This window comes from Calidris pugnax, unplaced genomic scaffold (genome assembly GCF_001431845.1).
Source record: "Calidris pugnax isolate Ruff unplaced genomic scaffold, ASM143184v1 scaffold294, whole genome shotgun sequence".
In the NCBI taxonomy this organism is placed as follows: Eukaryota; Metazoa; Chordata; class Aves; order Charadriiformes; family Scolopacidae; genus Calidris; species Calidris pugnax.
The window spans coordinates 1,873,199-1,888,150 of record NW_015094505.1 but is presented as its reverse complement, the minus strand read 5'-3'; the positions used below and the strand labels follow the sequence as shown (position 1 = coordinate 1,888,150).

The 14,952-nt window shown below is 49.7% G+C and overlaps 1 protein-coding gene across 2 annotated transcripts in view; it reads left to right on the top strand.

Moving 5' to 3' along the window:
• Window positions 1–4,913, top strand: part of MMGT1 (membrane magnesium transporter 1) — a 6,167-nt gene extending 1,254 nt beyond the window's left edge. Inside the window, exons 2-4 of one of the 2 annotated variants that reach the window (XM_014963147.1) lie at window positions 101–153; window positions 1,018–1,121; window positions 2,746–4,913. In XM_014963147.1, the coding sequence (XP_014818633.1) occupies window positions 112–153; window positions 1,018–1,121; window positions 2,746–2,908 (309 nt within the window). In that variant the 5' untranslated portion in view covers window positions 101–111 and the 3' untranslated portion in view covers window positions 2,909–4,913. Of the gene's footprint in view, window positions 1–31; window positions 154–1,017; window positions 1,122–2,745 lie in introns of those variants that run through there. The other variant, XM_014963146.1, reaches the window with a different exon arrangement.
• Window positions 4,914–14,952: the final 10,039 nt, after the last annotated feature.

Here is a 14,952-nt window from a genome sequence, read left to right as displayed (position 1 = left end):
GATCTCGGGGGCTGCCCGGGAGCGGGGGCGGGTGGCGGTAGGGGTCGGTGTTACCGGCGCTGCGGGTGGGTGATGCGGTGTGTGCGCTTCTGTCTCCCAGATCGCTCTTACATGAGATTAACGGAAAAGGAAGATGAGACGTTGCCCATAGATGTAAGTCTGAAGATTTCACCCTGTGTGGAAGGTGTGATGCGGGGGGTGGGGGGGGTTCAGCCTCTCGCGGTTTCCCAGTTGCTTTTTTTTTTTTTTTTTAATGCAAGACTAAAGGTCTAAAGTAGTTTTTAAATTGCACTTTCATTCGAGCTCCCTCTGTCAAAAAAAGAACCTCCTTTCCTCATCCCGGCTTCCTGTGGCGCGCTACTCTGTCGGAGAGAACAGCCCCCCGGCTCCAGGCCTCCCGCTCCCCCTTCAGAACTGCCCTGAAGCCTCTGGCCTCTCCCCCAAGGATCCCCTGAGCGCGGCTGGGAGAGCTCCTGCCTTCCTGTCCTTCCCAGCATAAACAGCCTCCTCCCTCTGCCTTTTGTCAGCTGACATTTGTTTATCCCCAAGGGCTGTGCGCCCCTTTCATCCCACCACAACCTGGCTGGGCCTTGGTTTTTTTGTTTTGTTTTTTATTTGCTTACTTTTTAACTCCACTTCCATTGTTATCTGTTCTGTTTTTGCTTAATCAGGAAGGTAAGGAGGTGAAACACCCAGGAGAAAGGCAGGCTTGGGCAGCCAGCTCCTTCCTGGGGGAGAGCGTTGGAGCCCCCGGTGCAGGGGAACATGGTGCTCTGTTCTGAGGATCTTGCTGAGCACAAATCAGTGCCATTCGGGCAGCTCAGGCTCTTCTCAGCTTCTTCTTCACTGTTTAACCCCCCCTTTGCCTCAGCTTCCCTGCTGTTGCATTGCCCACCTCTGTAAAGCACACACCTACAGAGCATGAAAAGCCCAGGAGATGCTGAAAGTGAGATTTTTTGATAAATATTAAGAATATTAAATAATATGTGTGCTGCGCTGTGCTTCCCTCGACTACAGATAGTTCTCCAGACTCTCTTAGCCTTTGCTGTCACCTGCTACGGGATAGTACACATCGCAGGAGAATTCAAAGACATGGACGCGACTTCAGAACTAAAAAATAAGTACGTTTTATTTCTTCCTTTCCTAATATCTGCTGTTCTCTGTGCAAACTGAACACTGTGAAATGGCTCACTCGCTGCTTCTTCAATGCACGTTGTAGGTAACGGGGAGGAATAACCCCCTGCACCAGGGACAGGTTGGGGCTGACCTGCTGGAGAGCAGCTCTGAGGAGAAAGACCTGGCAGTCCTGGTGGACAACAGGATGCCCAGGAGCCAGCAATGGGCCCTGGTGGCCAAGAAGGCCAGTGGCATCCTGGGGGGCATCAGGAAGAGTGTGAGCAGCAGGTGGATGGAGGTCATCCTGCCCCTCTGCTCTGCCCTGGGGAGGCCCCATCTGGAGCAGTGGGTCCAGTTCTGGGCTCCCCAGTTCCAGAAGGACAGGGAACTGCTGGAGAGGGGACAGCAGAGGCTACAAAGATGATGAGGGGCCTGAAGCATCTCTCTGATGAGGAAAGGCTGAGGGACTTGGGGCTGTTTAGTCTGGAGAAGAGAAGGCTGAGGGGGGATCTGACCAATGCCTATAAATACTTAAAGGGTGGGTGTCAGGAGGATGGGGCCAGTCTTCTTCCAGCGGTGCCCAGGGACAGGACAAGAGGGAACAGGCACAAACTTGAACATAAGAAGTTCCATCTCAACACGAGGAGGAACTTCTTTGCTGTGAGGGGGGCAGAGCCCTGGCAGAGGCTGCCCAGGGAGGGGGTGGAGTCTCCTTCTCTGGAGACATTCAAACCCACCTGGACACATTCCTGTGCATCCTGCTGTGGGTGGACCTGCTCTGGGAGGGGGTTGGACTGGATGATCTCCAGAGGTCCCTTCCAACCCCATAACATTCTGTGATTCTGTAATAACACTTGAGAGGAACAGTCACACCTGGGAAAGCCAACAAGGTCTTGAATTTCAGAGAGAGTTAGATAATGGGAACAAATGAAATAAACTTCTTGGCTTTTTCCTTGTCCCAAACCCTGCTGTGCAGGGTTGGTAGAGGAACGAAAGGTCTCAGTGGGAAGTAAGAGTTCAGCAGTCGCAAAGCGCTATGGTGAGAGGGCCTCGTTCCGGGCCTGGTTCAGCCTCTGTTTCTCTTTGCTTCTTCGCAAGAGGCTGAATTACTCCAATCTCACACTGAATGATTCAAGGCCAAGTATCTGAAAGAGCTTCAGAAAATAAGGGATTTCAAATTGAGATTTTGAAAAGGATATGAAATTGGATGGGCCTTTCTGGCCATTTCCAAAAGCACAAGGTGGAGTATGGAAAGTAAACAAGTTGACCTTGTTGTATTTCACAGCCTTTACCTAAAAGATGTAGCTTCAGGCCCAGGAGGGGCTGGAAAGCTGGCAGGAAACAGCGCTGAAATATTAAGACTGGGGACGTGCAGTCAACCACAGTCCCTGCGCTGGAGGAAGGAGGGTGATGTTTGGCTGTGGGGGCTGGATGACCTCTGCCTGTTGAGCAGTCGGTATTTTTCACACTTGGCTTTGTGTCCCCTCTGTGGTTTGCTTTAGGAAACTTATAAAGTGAGAAAGAGTTTTAGATTCAAAACTTGTATTTCTGCATCTGTAAAAGCTGGTGTGCCCTAAACTTCTCTAAAACCCCAAGTATTAATGTTGACCTTTTACATTTATTTTGAAGGACGTTTGACACGTTAAGGAACCATCCGTCTTTTTATGTATTTAATCATCGTGGTAGAGTATTGTTCCAGTCCCCAGACACAGTGAATTCTTCTTCAAACCAAGATGCTTTGTCATCCAGCTCATCACTGAAATTTCGAAAACTTGAACCTCTGCGCCGCTAAGACTTTTACAGATTATAATAATAATCCTGGACACTGAGATGTAATATTCAAGTCGGGGATGTAAACACTTTTTTTAATTTCTGGAGCAGTATTTATATTGATCTTCCAGACTTTATAAAGTATATATATATATATATATAAACTAAGGACCTTCTTTGTACACTGTTAATGAAAATGACTGAATTGTGAATTGGCAATGCAGTGTAAATTATTCTACAGTTATGCTGTGAACCACATCTTCAAATTTTCATATATTAAAACCAAGTTGCAGCTGGCTTAACTTCAGTTAAAAAGCAAGCTAGTTTTCACCCCGCAATTAATGTCCTTTAACAAGAGGGAATGTCCCAGCGCTATTTATTTTCTCGGTTTGCTTGCACTACCAGTTGAGGAAACTCCTTCAGAAGTGCTGGGTCACGGCATCCCCTTCCCAGTGAGAAAGGGGCAGAGTCTCCTGCACCCAGAACGCCCCCAGGAGACCTGTGTGGTGTGGGCACAGCGAGTCAAAAAGGTTGCTTGCCTTTTTTATTTTTTAACAATGCTGAAAAATAGTTGCCTGAAGGGGTTGTTTTGGTTTTTTTTCCTAGTTTTTCATTATCACATTCTTTCCTTCTTGCCCTCCTTCATTGCAATGGTGCGAGGCTGCCTGGGATGCGGCTGCAGGTTTGGTGCCTGTGCTGGGGGAGGCAGCTGAGGTCCCGATCAGGCAGATACTCTAGCAGCTTTTGTTGCTTATTTGGTGTTTCCCGTCCCTCCAGTGGGGAATGGCTGTCCAATGGCTCAATGTTGTGTTGGCACCAGATACAAGCTCCCAAGAAGTATTTCAAGTATTGCTAAGAACTACCGTACAGCAGCGGGGGCCGTTTGATCAGCCCATTGCGGTACAACCACCCCCTCTTCTGCCAACACAGCCTTTCAGGTTGATTTCTTTTTTTCCAGCTGAGCCCTTTGTTGATTTAACATTACTGTCTTGATTTCACCTATTAGGACAGATGCTACAGTCCTTAACTCTTAGTGATATTAACATTCTCATCTCCCCGCCAGGGCTGAACCAGTAATAAAGTTTCTGCCGGTCTGGCATTTCACCCACCTGACACAGCAGAGGGAGGGTAGGTCCAGATGCTGATGGGGCCAACTAGAATTTTTGCCTAGTTTGTCTCACTGCCACTGTGGAAACTCAGCTTTTTGTCCTAGCATCTGTTTTGTTTTGTTTTTTTTAAACATGTTAAGAACTGTCCCAGGCAAAAAGCTTAGCAAAAATACTGTGTAAACCGAAGCCTCTCTTTTTTTTTTCCTAGCTCTGCCCGTCCTATGGAGCGGGTGCCCCAGTGCTAGAGCAATATCTGTAGCTGCTGCTCTACAATCACTCTTAAGCAGCTGAGTTTGGTTAGAAGGGGTTACTCTGCCAGCCAAAGGCGTCTTGAGCTGCCGGATTGCTCCCTAAAGCGGCCTGGTTCCCCCCTAGCTGGTGTCACAAACGGGCTCCTACCAGCTGCTGTCACCAGAGGCCTCAAAAATAGCAAGTATAAGTCAGCTCCCTGTTGTGGACCCAGCTCTTTCCATGGGGAGGAGGCTGCGGTGGGGCAGGCTCTGTGTAGATGACAGGGCTGGATGTTGGCCAGGTGACCTCGCGAGGTGCAGGGGAAGGAAAGACAATTAGTGGTGGGAGGGTGAAGCACGGCCAAGGGTCGGTAACCACCGTCCCAGAGAGTGGCAGAGTGTCTCTGAGGGTAGGGCCCCTGCTCTCAGAAGAAGCCCCCTTTTTTGCCACCACAAGGCTCCATGGAGCTGCCCGAGGCCAATGTGCTGCTGTGGGACAGGGCGAGCAGAGAATGTCACCCGCTCCTTGGAGCAGGTCCGGCCGGGAACACCCTCTCAGCTCCATCAGCCTCTTCTCGTGAGGAGCAGCCTCGTGCTTCAGCAGCCACGGTTATAATATCACAGAGCTGTACAAATTATTTTTTCTTATCGATCTCGCAATGTCCAATAAAAATTGATAATCCTTAAAGCGTTTGGGAGTTTTATTTGTTTATTTCTGACCATCCTGGTGCCCGCTGCAGCAAATCCCCGATGATTGAATATTTCAAAGTGCCTGCCTTGCACAGAGAAGTAGTGATTGCCTTAATTACAGTCCCTCCGTGTGAAAGCTCGTGCCCAGCCTGGTGTTCATTACTGGGAAATAAGATCAGTAGGGGGAATCAAAATATCATGCTGCAAGTAGCTAAACAAAACAGGAGGGAAATGTTACCTGCCTGCCTTTGGGATTCCTGGTCATCAGATGTGGCAGAGTTGAGGCAGTTGCTGTTTTCCATTTAAATCAGAGTAATGGCTTTTCTGCCACGCACTAATCTCCTGCCAGCCCATGGCCAGGCCCCTGCGAGCTCCAGGAATGCTCAGTCTGCTCCTGGGGCTGGAGATAGTTAATGGCTTGGGCTTGAGCAAGATCGCTTGTCGCTCCCTGGGCTGCTTTTCCGTTGGGGGAGGCTGAGAAGTGAACAAAGAACTGGAGGAGTTTGCTCAACTTCAGCATCCATCACGATTGCACCAGAGACTTGCCCTTGGCCGGCTCACCTCGCTGCTGCAGCGCTGCCTACGAGGGCCTGAAAACACAATAAATCAGTGTTTAAGGAAGGGTGAACCGTAAGCAGGTCCCAAAGCTGCCTTGTGCTTACCTCCCCGGGTGCAGTTCTTCGCAGAGGAGCTTCCCTTCTTCAAAAGCCAATCAAAAGTTGTGCCAAGAGCTTCTTGGATTAGACCAAAGAGGAAGAGCTTCCACCCTCGCCCAGCGCGCGTTCGCTGCCATCACACCTCAAACTGCTTTGGCTACAGGATGAGATATTTCTACTACATTAAATACTAAAAAGTAAAAAAAAAAGTGCTGATAATTTGCATTCGTTGCTGGCACAGCAGTTGAATCCGCATTGATTTTGTTGGGTTTTTCTTTCTACTCTTCACTGGCCAGTGAAAGTTCCATGGGGAAGGTTTGTTTACAGCGGAGGAGGGCAGGGGCTGTTGAGGCCGTCAGGAGGGGACGGGGACCACGGTTTGTCCCAGGGAGGGGTCACTGGCCGTACCAGGGCTGGGCTGGGAGCGCAGCTGGCAGAAATCTTTTCCCAGAGAGTTCAGCCTGGGCTGAAGCCTCACATCGCTTGTGGAAATAACTCCTGTTCACGCTGGATTAAAGCTTTCTGGGAAAAGCAGGTGGCTCACGGCCCCTTCCCGGTGCTCCGGAGCACTGGTGCAGCCCACACCCCAGAGAAAGCAGGGAATGGCAATTACTTTCTACTCTAAAATGATTTTTGGCTTCTTTATCACTCAGTCTGGGTTCCCTCGCCCTTCGCCATGCTCCTCTCTCTCCAACACCTTCAGCAAGGACAAAGAATGGAGATTTAGATTAGATACTGAGATCTGTAGAAGAAGTTCTTTGCTGTGAGGGTGGTGAGAGCCTGGCCCAGGTTGCCCAGAGAAGCTGTGGCTGCCCCATCTCTGGAGGGGTTCAAGGCCAGGTTGGAGGGGGCTTGGAGCAACCTGCTCTGGTGGGAGGTGTCCCTGCCCAGGGCAGGGGGTGGCACTGGATGGTCTTTAAGGTCCCTTCCAACCCAAACCATTCTGTGAGTCTAACAAAACGTCTATGATTCTATGACATTAGCTGTGGGGACAATCTAGCTGGATCCTGCCCCCTCACGAGTGGCACTGTTTCTGCTCCTTTTTGGGGGAAGTCACCCGCACCAAAAGGCAGCAATTTCCCACCAGGTGACTGGGGAAGGCCGAGGCTCACCCCACTTTCCCTTGGGAAACCCCCATCACCCACCCCCAGCCTTGGCAGGGCAGGGAGGCTGCAGCTCCCATCACTGTCCCAGCCAAAGTGCCTGTGCCAAGCTGGCCGCCTGCCTGCACGGAGGGGAAGGGTGAAGAAAGGGTATTTTGAATGTTAAACAAGCAGGGGAGAAAAAAAAAAAAAAAAAAGACTTTGGTACCAGCTTTCCACAGCCAGCACCAGCAGTGATGGGAAAACACTCCTTTGATTTGGCCTTGAGGTTCACCTTGAAGCCGTAATCACCCAGGGGGGAACTCTGGCGGAAATAAATCTGGCATTCCAGCAGGTACAAAGCCTTTTGATCAGCCCCACCTTGCTCTCGGTGACACAATGCCATTCCAAACCACTTCAGACTGCAACAAAAGCTCTGGCCTTAAAATGGCAGCTAATTAATTTTCTCCTCCTGCTAACTTAATCCTTTTTTCCAGCCGAGAAAAGGCAAGTGGGAGCTCAGGGAGCAGGGAGACAGCCAGGAGCCCGGCAGCACCCACAGGAACACAAGCCCTGGGGCTCTTTGGCAGGGACCCAGGCTGTGTCACAGCCTCCCAGCCCATTCCAAAGGAAAGGAGAAAAAACAAAACAAACCACCAACCAATATTAAAAAAGGCGATATTTGGATTATCAAACCAATGGTTCATTCCATGCTTGTGGTCTCGGGGGACCTGCAGCCCCCCCAGCAGGGCTGCTCCCCGTTGGCAGCCCTGGTGCTGCAGGAACACTTCTGTTTGGATTTAGGGAAGGGGAGGGGAGGGAAAGGGAAGGAAAGGAAAGGGGAAGGGGATTCCCCCTCCTCCCCCAAGGGTATTTCTGCTGTGTATTTTATCACAGAATCACAGAATGGTTTGGGTTGGAAGGGACCTTAAAGATCATCCCGTTCCAGCCCCCTGCCCTGGGCAGGGACACCTCCCACCAGACCAGGTTGCTCCAAGCCCCCTCCAACCTGGCCTTGAACCCCTCCAGGGATGGGGCAGCCACAGCTTCTCTGGGCAACCTGGGCCAGGCTCTCACCACCCTCACACCAAAGTTCTTCCCCAGATCTCAGCTCAGTCTCCCCTCTTTCAGTGTCAAACCCTTCCCCCTTGTCCTATCACTACATACCCTTGTAAAAAGTCCCTCCCCAGTCTTCTTGTAGGCTCCTTCAGATACTGGAAGGCCACTATAAGGTCTCCCTGCCCAGGGCCAGCCACCCAAGGCCAGCACTGACGTCCCCTGTCCCTGGGAGGTCTCTACTGCAGTGCAGGATGAAGAGCTCCCAGCGCACACAGCAAATGCTGAAGCCGTGATTTACTCCCCATCCTGGCTGCCAAAGTGCGCAAAACAAGGCACTTGCACCAAAACGCAGTTTTGGAGGAGCCAGTTCGGCAGGAGCTCCAAAGAGCAGCTCGTTTCTCCACATCCACACAAAGTTGTCGCACCCCGGGACATCCCCAGAGCCTCCGTGGCACTGGGAGGACAACCCCGCTGCAAGGCACCCCCTCCCCAGCACAGCGCAGAGCACACGGAGGGGAGAGAAGGGGCCCAATAAACCCCCATCTGCTGCTGGTCTGCAGCCGGCCACCACGGGCAGGGCCCTGCCCAGGGACCCAGGGGAGAGCGGTGCCAGTTCAACGCCAGAGCTGCCACCGCCACAGGGAAGCAGGAACAGCTGCCACTGCAGTGCCTGCTGAGACACAACTTCACAGCACAAAGGAAGAGCCACAGCAGAGCGAGACCCACCTTCGTCTCAGGTGGGAGGGACCCACAGATCCCATGGGGTGCAAAGGACTGGTTAATAAACCCAGGTCTGCTGCAGGTATGACTTTGGGCTGGCAGGAGAGGACAACCTCTGAAAGGGACAGGAGACATCTCCTGACCCAGCATGTGAGCAGTGGTCAGGGGAGGTCTGCAAGGCCCTCGCTTCTCACATGTAACTGCAGAGCTTGACAGGGCCAGAAACGGGGCTCACCCCGTTGTGGGGAGCAGAACACAGAGACACTCTTAGCCAGTGTGCAAGTTAGTACAGGAGCACTGGAAAGACAGAGGCGAGTCACACCAGGTGTGGTTCGAGGAGGAGCACAGCAGACGTCCATCACGGCACCAGGACACCCTGCTCGCGAGACACCGACGGCGGCTGCACGTGATGGCATTCCCAGAGACACCATCTCCACCTGAGGAGCTCCCCATCAGCATGTCTATGCCAGGGATGGGTGGGGCAAAGGCTTTCATCGCCATTTTCAACCTCTTCACAGAATGCTATGGGGTTGGAAGGGACCTCTGGAGATCATCCAGTCCAACCCCCTCCCAGAGCAGGTCCACCCAGAGCAGGTTGCACAGGAACGTGTCCAGGTGGATTTTGAACATCTCCAGAGACAGAGACTCCACCACCTCCCTGGGCAGCCTCTGCCAGGGCTCTGCCACCCTCACAGCAAAGACGTTCCTCCTCATGTTTAGATGGAACTTGTTCTATTCAAGTTTGTGCCTGTTCCCTCTTGTCCTGTCCCTGAGAACCACTGAAAAAGGACTGGCCTCATCCTCCTGAAGCCCCATATCCTTTAAGTATTTATAGGTGTTGATCAGATCCCCCCTCAGCCTTCTCCAGACTAAACAAACCCAAGTCCCTCCGCCCCTCCTCATCAGAGAGATGCTCCAGGCCCCTCATCATCTTTGTAGCCTCTGCTGTCCCCTCTCCAGCAGTTCCCCGTCCTTCTGGAACTGGGGAGCCCAGAACTGGTCCCAGTGCTCCAGATGGGGCCTCCCCAGGGCAGAGCAGAGGGGCAGGAAACCTCTTGCTGGTTCCCTACCATGACGAGCAGTCCCTCTCATTTCCCTGGTTTCACAGCCCCTTCTCACTCCAGCACAGCAGGCACACCGAGCCCAGGGCTGGCAGAGGGAGCAGCCGTGAGAGCAGGGATGCCCGAGCAATTTAAACACGCTTCTACACAGCTGAGAGAGAGAAGGCGCTGGAGCAGCTCAGGTCAGAAGGCAGATCCTGTCTTTAAAGAAGAGGCAGTAACGCCACAAGCACCTACAGACTCGGGCAACTTCTCTACAGCCTTCCCACCTCCCTCTTTCCAAGTTCCTGCTTTTCTCCAGCTCCAGTGAAAGGCCATCTCCTTTCACCCATGGGGAGCCGTCCCCACCCAACACTCCCCCTGGGCAGGAGCACACCGAGACACACAGGAGCCCAGCTGCAAGTTTGCCGTCTTCAATGTGGGGGAAATAATTCAGTGTATAAAACCAAAGTAGGGCATGGATTTTATAATTATCTTCGCTGGTGACACAATACGCGGCCTTGGGTAAGTCCCTCCATCCCTCTTTAACGGGTCTCTCAGAGGAGCGCCACAAGACTTTAATTAGCAGCCCTGAAACTACTGGAGATAGTTTTGTCTCTTTTCCAAAATAACAAACTGCAGATGAATTGGAACAACCTCATTTTCAAATTCTGCAAGCGCCTGGGATCCAGGCTGCTCTCAGATCAGTCACTTCAACAACATAATCAAAGTTAAATGCGCCAGCTGTGCATGGAGGATTTTAATACGCTGCACGGACTGGAAACTAGCTTGAAGAACCAGTGTTATTTTTCCCTGGCTGGTATGTCACCATCGAGCAGCTGCGTTATAATCATCTGCAATTGGCAACATGCCTTTTTTTTTGTAACCACTTTTTAGTCTTAGAATCATAAAATCGTCTAGGTTGGAAGGGACCTTAAAGATCATCTAGTCCAACCATCAGCCTAACTCTGACAAAAAAATAAATAAGAAATAAAAATCACTAAACAATATTCCTGAGGACCATGAAGGACCTTGGGGAAGAGGGCTCATTTTTATTTCTGTCCTACTTAGGAAAGGCCCCTTGAATCCTGAGACACCCGCTACCAAGAGATCGGACAACTACTGCAGCACCTTACACTGTCCACAGTCAAACCCCAATGAGACTGACGGGTTCCCAAGCTTTAAAAGCTGTGACTGGACAGACCGCTCACACCACCGACCGCCACCTCAAGAAACACTACCTGCATTTCCACAAATCCAGCAAAAACCCAGCACCAGTTGCCCATTGTCACGTGTCCAAGATCTGGGATGGCTTTAGAGCCATGTCCCTTCCCAGGGACAACCTGAGCACAGCCCAGCATTCTCCTCTCCACACAAGCAGACAGGTCACAGCTACAAGGCGAAGCAAGAGGGCAAGTTTCCAACTCCACACTTTACAAAAGGCTAAAACTCTCTGATATAGACTCACAGAATGGTTTGGGTTGGAAGGGACCTTAAAGATCATTGAGTCCCACCCCCTGCCCTGGGCAGGGACACCTCCCACCAGCCCAGGTTGCTCCAAGCCCCCACCAACCTGCCCTTGAACCCCTCCAGGGATGGGGCAGCCACAGCTTCTCTGGGCAATCTGGGCCAGGCTCTCACCATGATTACACCACATGGAACAATCTTCATATTCAATATTTACAGATATATTGTAACATTAAAATACACAGAGATCTGGGGGAAAATGACAATTAACAGCCTGACCACACAGATTTGGGAGGCTCTTCTGCCTACCAAAAGGCTTTATAAACCTCTCCTCCCATTTCACTGCGCTGCAAGGTGGCAAATATTTCGCAAATGGGCCCACACCATGAAGATGCTTTGCAAAATCAGCTTCTGTCCCTCCTACTGGGAGCACTGGGATACAGCAAATCGCCAGAAGTTCCCAGTATTTTAATGGACATTATGCAAGAGTGTTGGCATTAGAGAAGTGACAGTGACTGAGCTGACAGCCAGCATATATATATATGCCAAAGATCCAACTACTTCCACTGCTGTCGGAGCTGATCCAGTAGCAGAAAGTAGCCATGAAATTTCCCCTTGCAGACATGGAGATGAAACTTCCCCAAGCTCTCAAAAAAACCCAACCCCAACAAAAAACCCAAACAAATCTCCAGCAAAAATCTGATCAGGGATTTCCAGTGCCTTTCCCACGCCAAATTATTCCTTTGCACTTCACCACAAATTCTTCCAAGAGTTTCAGCCCAGGCTCAAAATCTTACGAAATACAGCTTCTTTGACAGCTTCCCAACTCATGGTAAAGGGGGCTTTTTGTTTTCCATATGGCCACCAGTCCTGGCAAACACAGGTGGCTGCCAGCTGAGGGAAGGCACACACAGCTACGGTGGTTCCACCCTGCAGGAAAATACCCCTCCAGTGAGCTCAGCACAAGGCTCTACCAACAGTTTCCAACTAGTTTACCAACTCCTTCCTTGGCACGTTCTTCTGCTGAACTCTGAATAACCTGCTGCTGTTTACAAGATCTGCACTCCTAGCTCCGAGAAGCATCTCATCAGCTTTAAAACAGGAAGGCTCTGAAGTGGAAGAGATGAAGCTGAGCTTTCGCAGCACATGAGCAGCACCTGCTTTTCCCACCAACTCTACCTGTAGCCTCTACCCCTTTTAGCCACTACCAGGAGACAGTCGAAAACACAAGACATAACAACAGAAGGAAAACTACCAACACTAAAGCCTACTTTCTACTTTCAAGGAGAGAACAACACGCCAGGTTGCAGTTGAACTGGAACAGAGAAAATCAGAGAGGTCCAGCTTTGTTGCTTTAAGCTTTTCCTTCCCTCCCTGAAATGACAGCCTAAAATAAGGTGGTCAAAACCGTGATCACACGGTTGAGCTTTTAGGAGCACAGTGTAACAATTCTCGTAGGCCACAGATGTTTACTAAATCCCAAGGCGTTATTCTTCTCCAGTTTCTTCCTTTTCCACTTAAGGCAGACTTCACCTTGTTTTTGCAGACCTGAAAGAAGCAGCTCCTTTTAAATCCAGTGACTAACATCCTTCCTCCCCACCTCTGCCAGAACTGAAGTGTCTTCAGCCTTGTTTTCAGCTTAACTGCATTGTTCATTCTTCAAGACTAGCACTCTAGAGTTCATTTGCTAAAGGTGGGATGTTGCCGTACCAGTATAAAACACTATAGTTCAGCCTTACAGGGCTTTTTTTAATAGTTTTTTTTCTCTTAGCCAACACATTTCCACTCGTATTTTTCCATCAGAAGTTTCTTAGTAGATACTAAAAAAACAGAACAAAAGGAAAATAAACTCAATAACCTACATCGCTGCCATTTCAGCTAGCTTAGAGGCAGAACCTGGAGAAAATTGCATGAAAATCAGAATTAAAAAAGGTGGTTTTTCTGTTTCTTTTTTTAGTAGTTTCCTGTAAAGGAAATTCTACAATTGCTTGACTGCTGCACAGTCGGTTTTTATTTTGGAAGACGACCATCAATTTCTGATGCTGGCGAAGCATGGGCAAGAATACACTTGCTCATCACAAATGCTCTGCGCACACGAACGGGGAACCGCAGCACCTACCAGACACCTGCCACCAGTGACAGGACTGGGAGCTGCGTGGCTGTGGGCTCTTTTTAGGAAAGAGGAAAACTCCTTGGGACTTAAAACAGGGGAAAACAATTCCAAGACAATGAGCAGTGAGGATACCCAATTAAGAGAGGGGCGGGGAACAGAGGTATCCAGACTCCAAGGCCCCCACGCAGCCCTTCTACCTATGTCAGTAAAAGAAGCACTTAATTTTTTAATTCAGATTGTTAAACAATGCTCCTTAGAGGAAACAAAGTGAGCCATATTTTTTTTCCCCACTTCCTAAGTTCTAGTTTAACTGTGCCACGCTATATTCAAAAATACAAGTTTGAGCACAGCACACACAGCTTTTCAGATTCCTTCCACATCCATATGTATCTGGCCCCGCGCTGTCTCCCAAGCCCTTGTTGAGGAATGGGCCGTGTTCTCAGCAAGGAGGCTCTTGGGGTCATGGGCTTTACCTACAAAAGGCAGGGCTGGACACCAGCCTCACCTCTCCTGGTTTCCCACCAGAGTGAAGCGTCCATTCCCAGCTTGTGCCTTGTTCAGCACCTGTTCCACCCACATCCCGCACGGCTGTTTGTCTAACCACCACTCATCTCTGAGAAGGTTCTCCTTAATGCAGTTGTGAAGCTGTTGCTGTTTCCTGAGCAACCAAATGTTTGTTTTGTCCTCCATTTGGGATGCAGGACTGGGCCACTTCAAAGGAGAGTTGTCACTCCTCTTCCTTCACCTCTGCATGGACACCACCCAGGAGGACAGGACATCTTCCTTCCTTTTCTGAAGACTCATGTCCAGTGCACTATAAGGTTGCTTCCCCTCTAATATTCTGATCCAAATTCAATTTATTCAGGTAAGGGAAAATTCTCACTGTTTGGACTTGGACTATTTTATCGTTTCTGAGGCATAAGATTCCAAAGAAGAGAATGAAAGTAATCAGTTTCCTGTAGTTAATTTGGCAGCCAACAGCATCACACCAAAAGAGCAGGTTTACACACTATCAAGGTCACTAGTTAAAAACTCAGCCCCTGCTCAGACACATCATCAAGTGAGTGTCTCTGGAACCAAGAAAGAAAATTAAATAACCATTAACTAGATAGAAGAGAGCTGTCTCCTCTTACCACCTACGACTTCAAAAATAGCATATTACATTCAACTTGATGCATGTAATCCTTTTAGAACAAGGTATGCACAGTATATCTGACCTACTGTACATAAATTGCCTTTTAAGAGTCTGTCATTAGGCACAGGAGGTCTATCATGGTGACACAAAGCTTCCATGTAGACTTTGAAGGTGTGAATCCCTCTTTCATATCATTCCAAGGTATTTCTGTGTTTTTTAAAAAACGTTCAACTGTACAGATGAATAGAAGTTACTCCCAAAAAAAGAATTAGGAGGCATTTATAGTAATGCCTTTCCCCGTGTCACTTCATTCATGTAAGACTGCGACAGAGATTTGCTGTTGCTGGGTTTTATTTCCTTCTCGAATTTCACTGGTGTGACTCCAATGGTCAAACTGCATCTTCCAGAGAGACAAGGCCACTGCTTCAGAGCGGACGGAAAAGACGTCTCAAAGGCTGGCTGGTACTATAAATACCAGCAGGAACAGAGAAGTACAGGCTCACCAGCTAAAATTTGTTTTCCTGCCTCTCACGCGCTGGCTCGTCAACCGGAATCCCTAGGCTATTGGCAGTACAAGGCGAAGAGCTAGTTACCACGAGGCACAACTGCCACCTGCCATTAAAAGAAAGCTGTTAGAGGACGTTACGTGTGAACAACTGAAAATACATAACGATCAGAAGGACCGCTTGCTGCTGGCACCGGTACTGCTTTAAAGGAAAAAAAAATAAATTACATGCAGGTGCTTCAGTCTTCTTTGTATGTTCT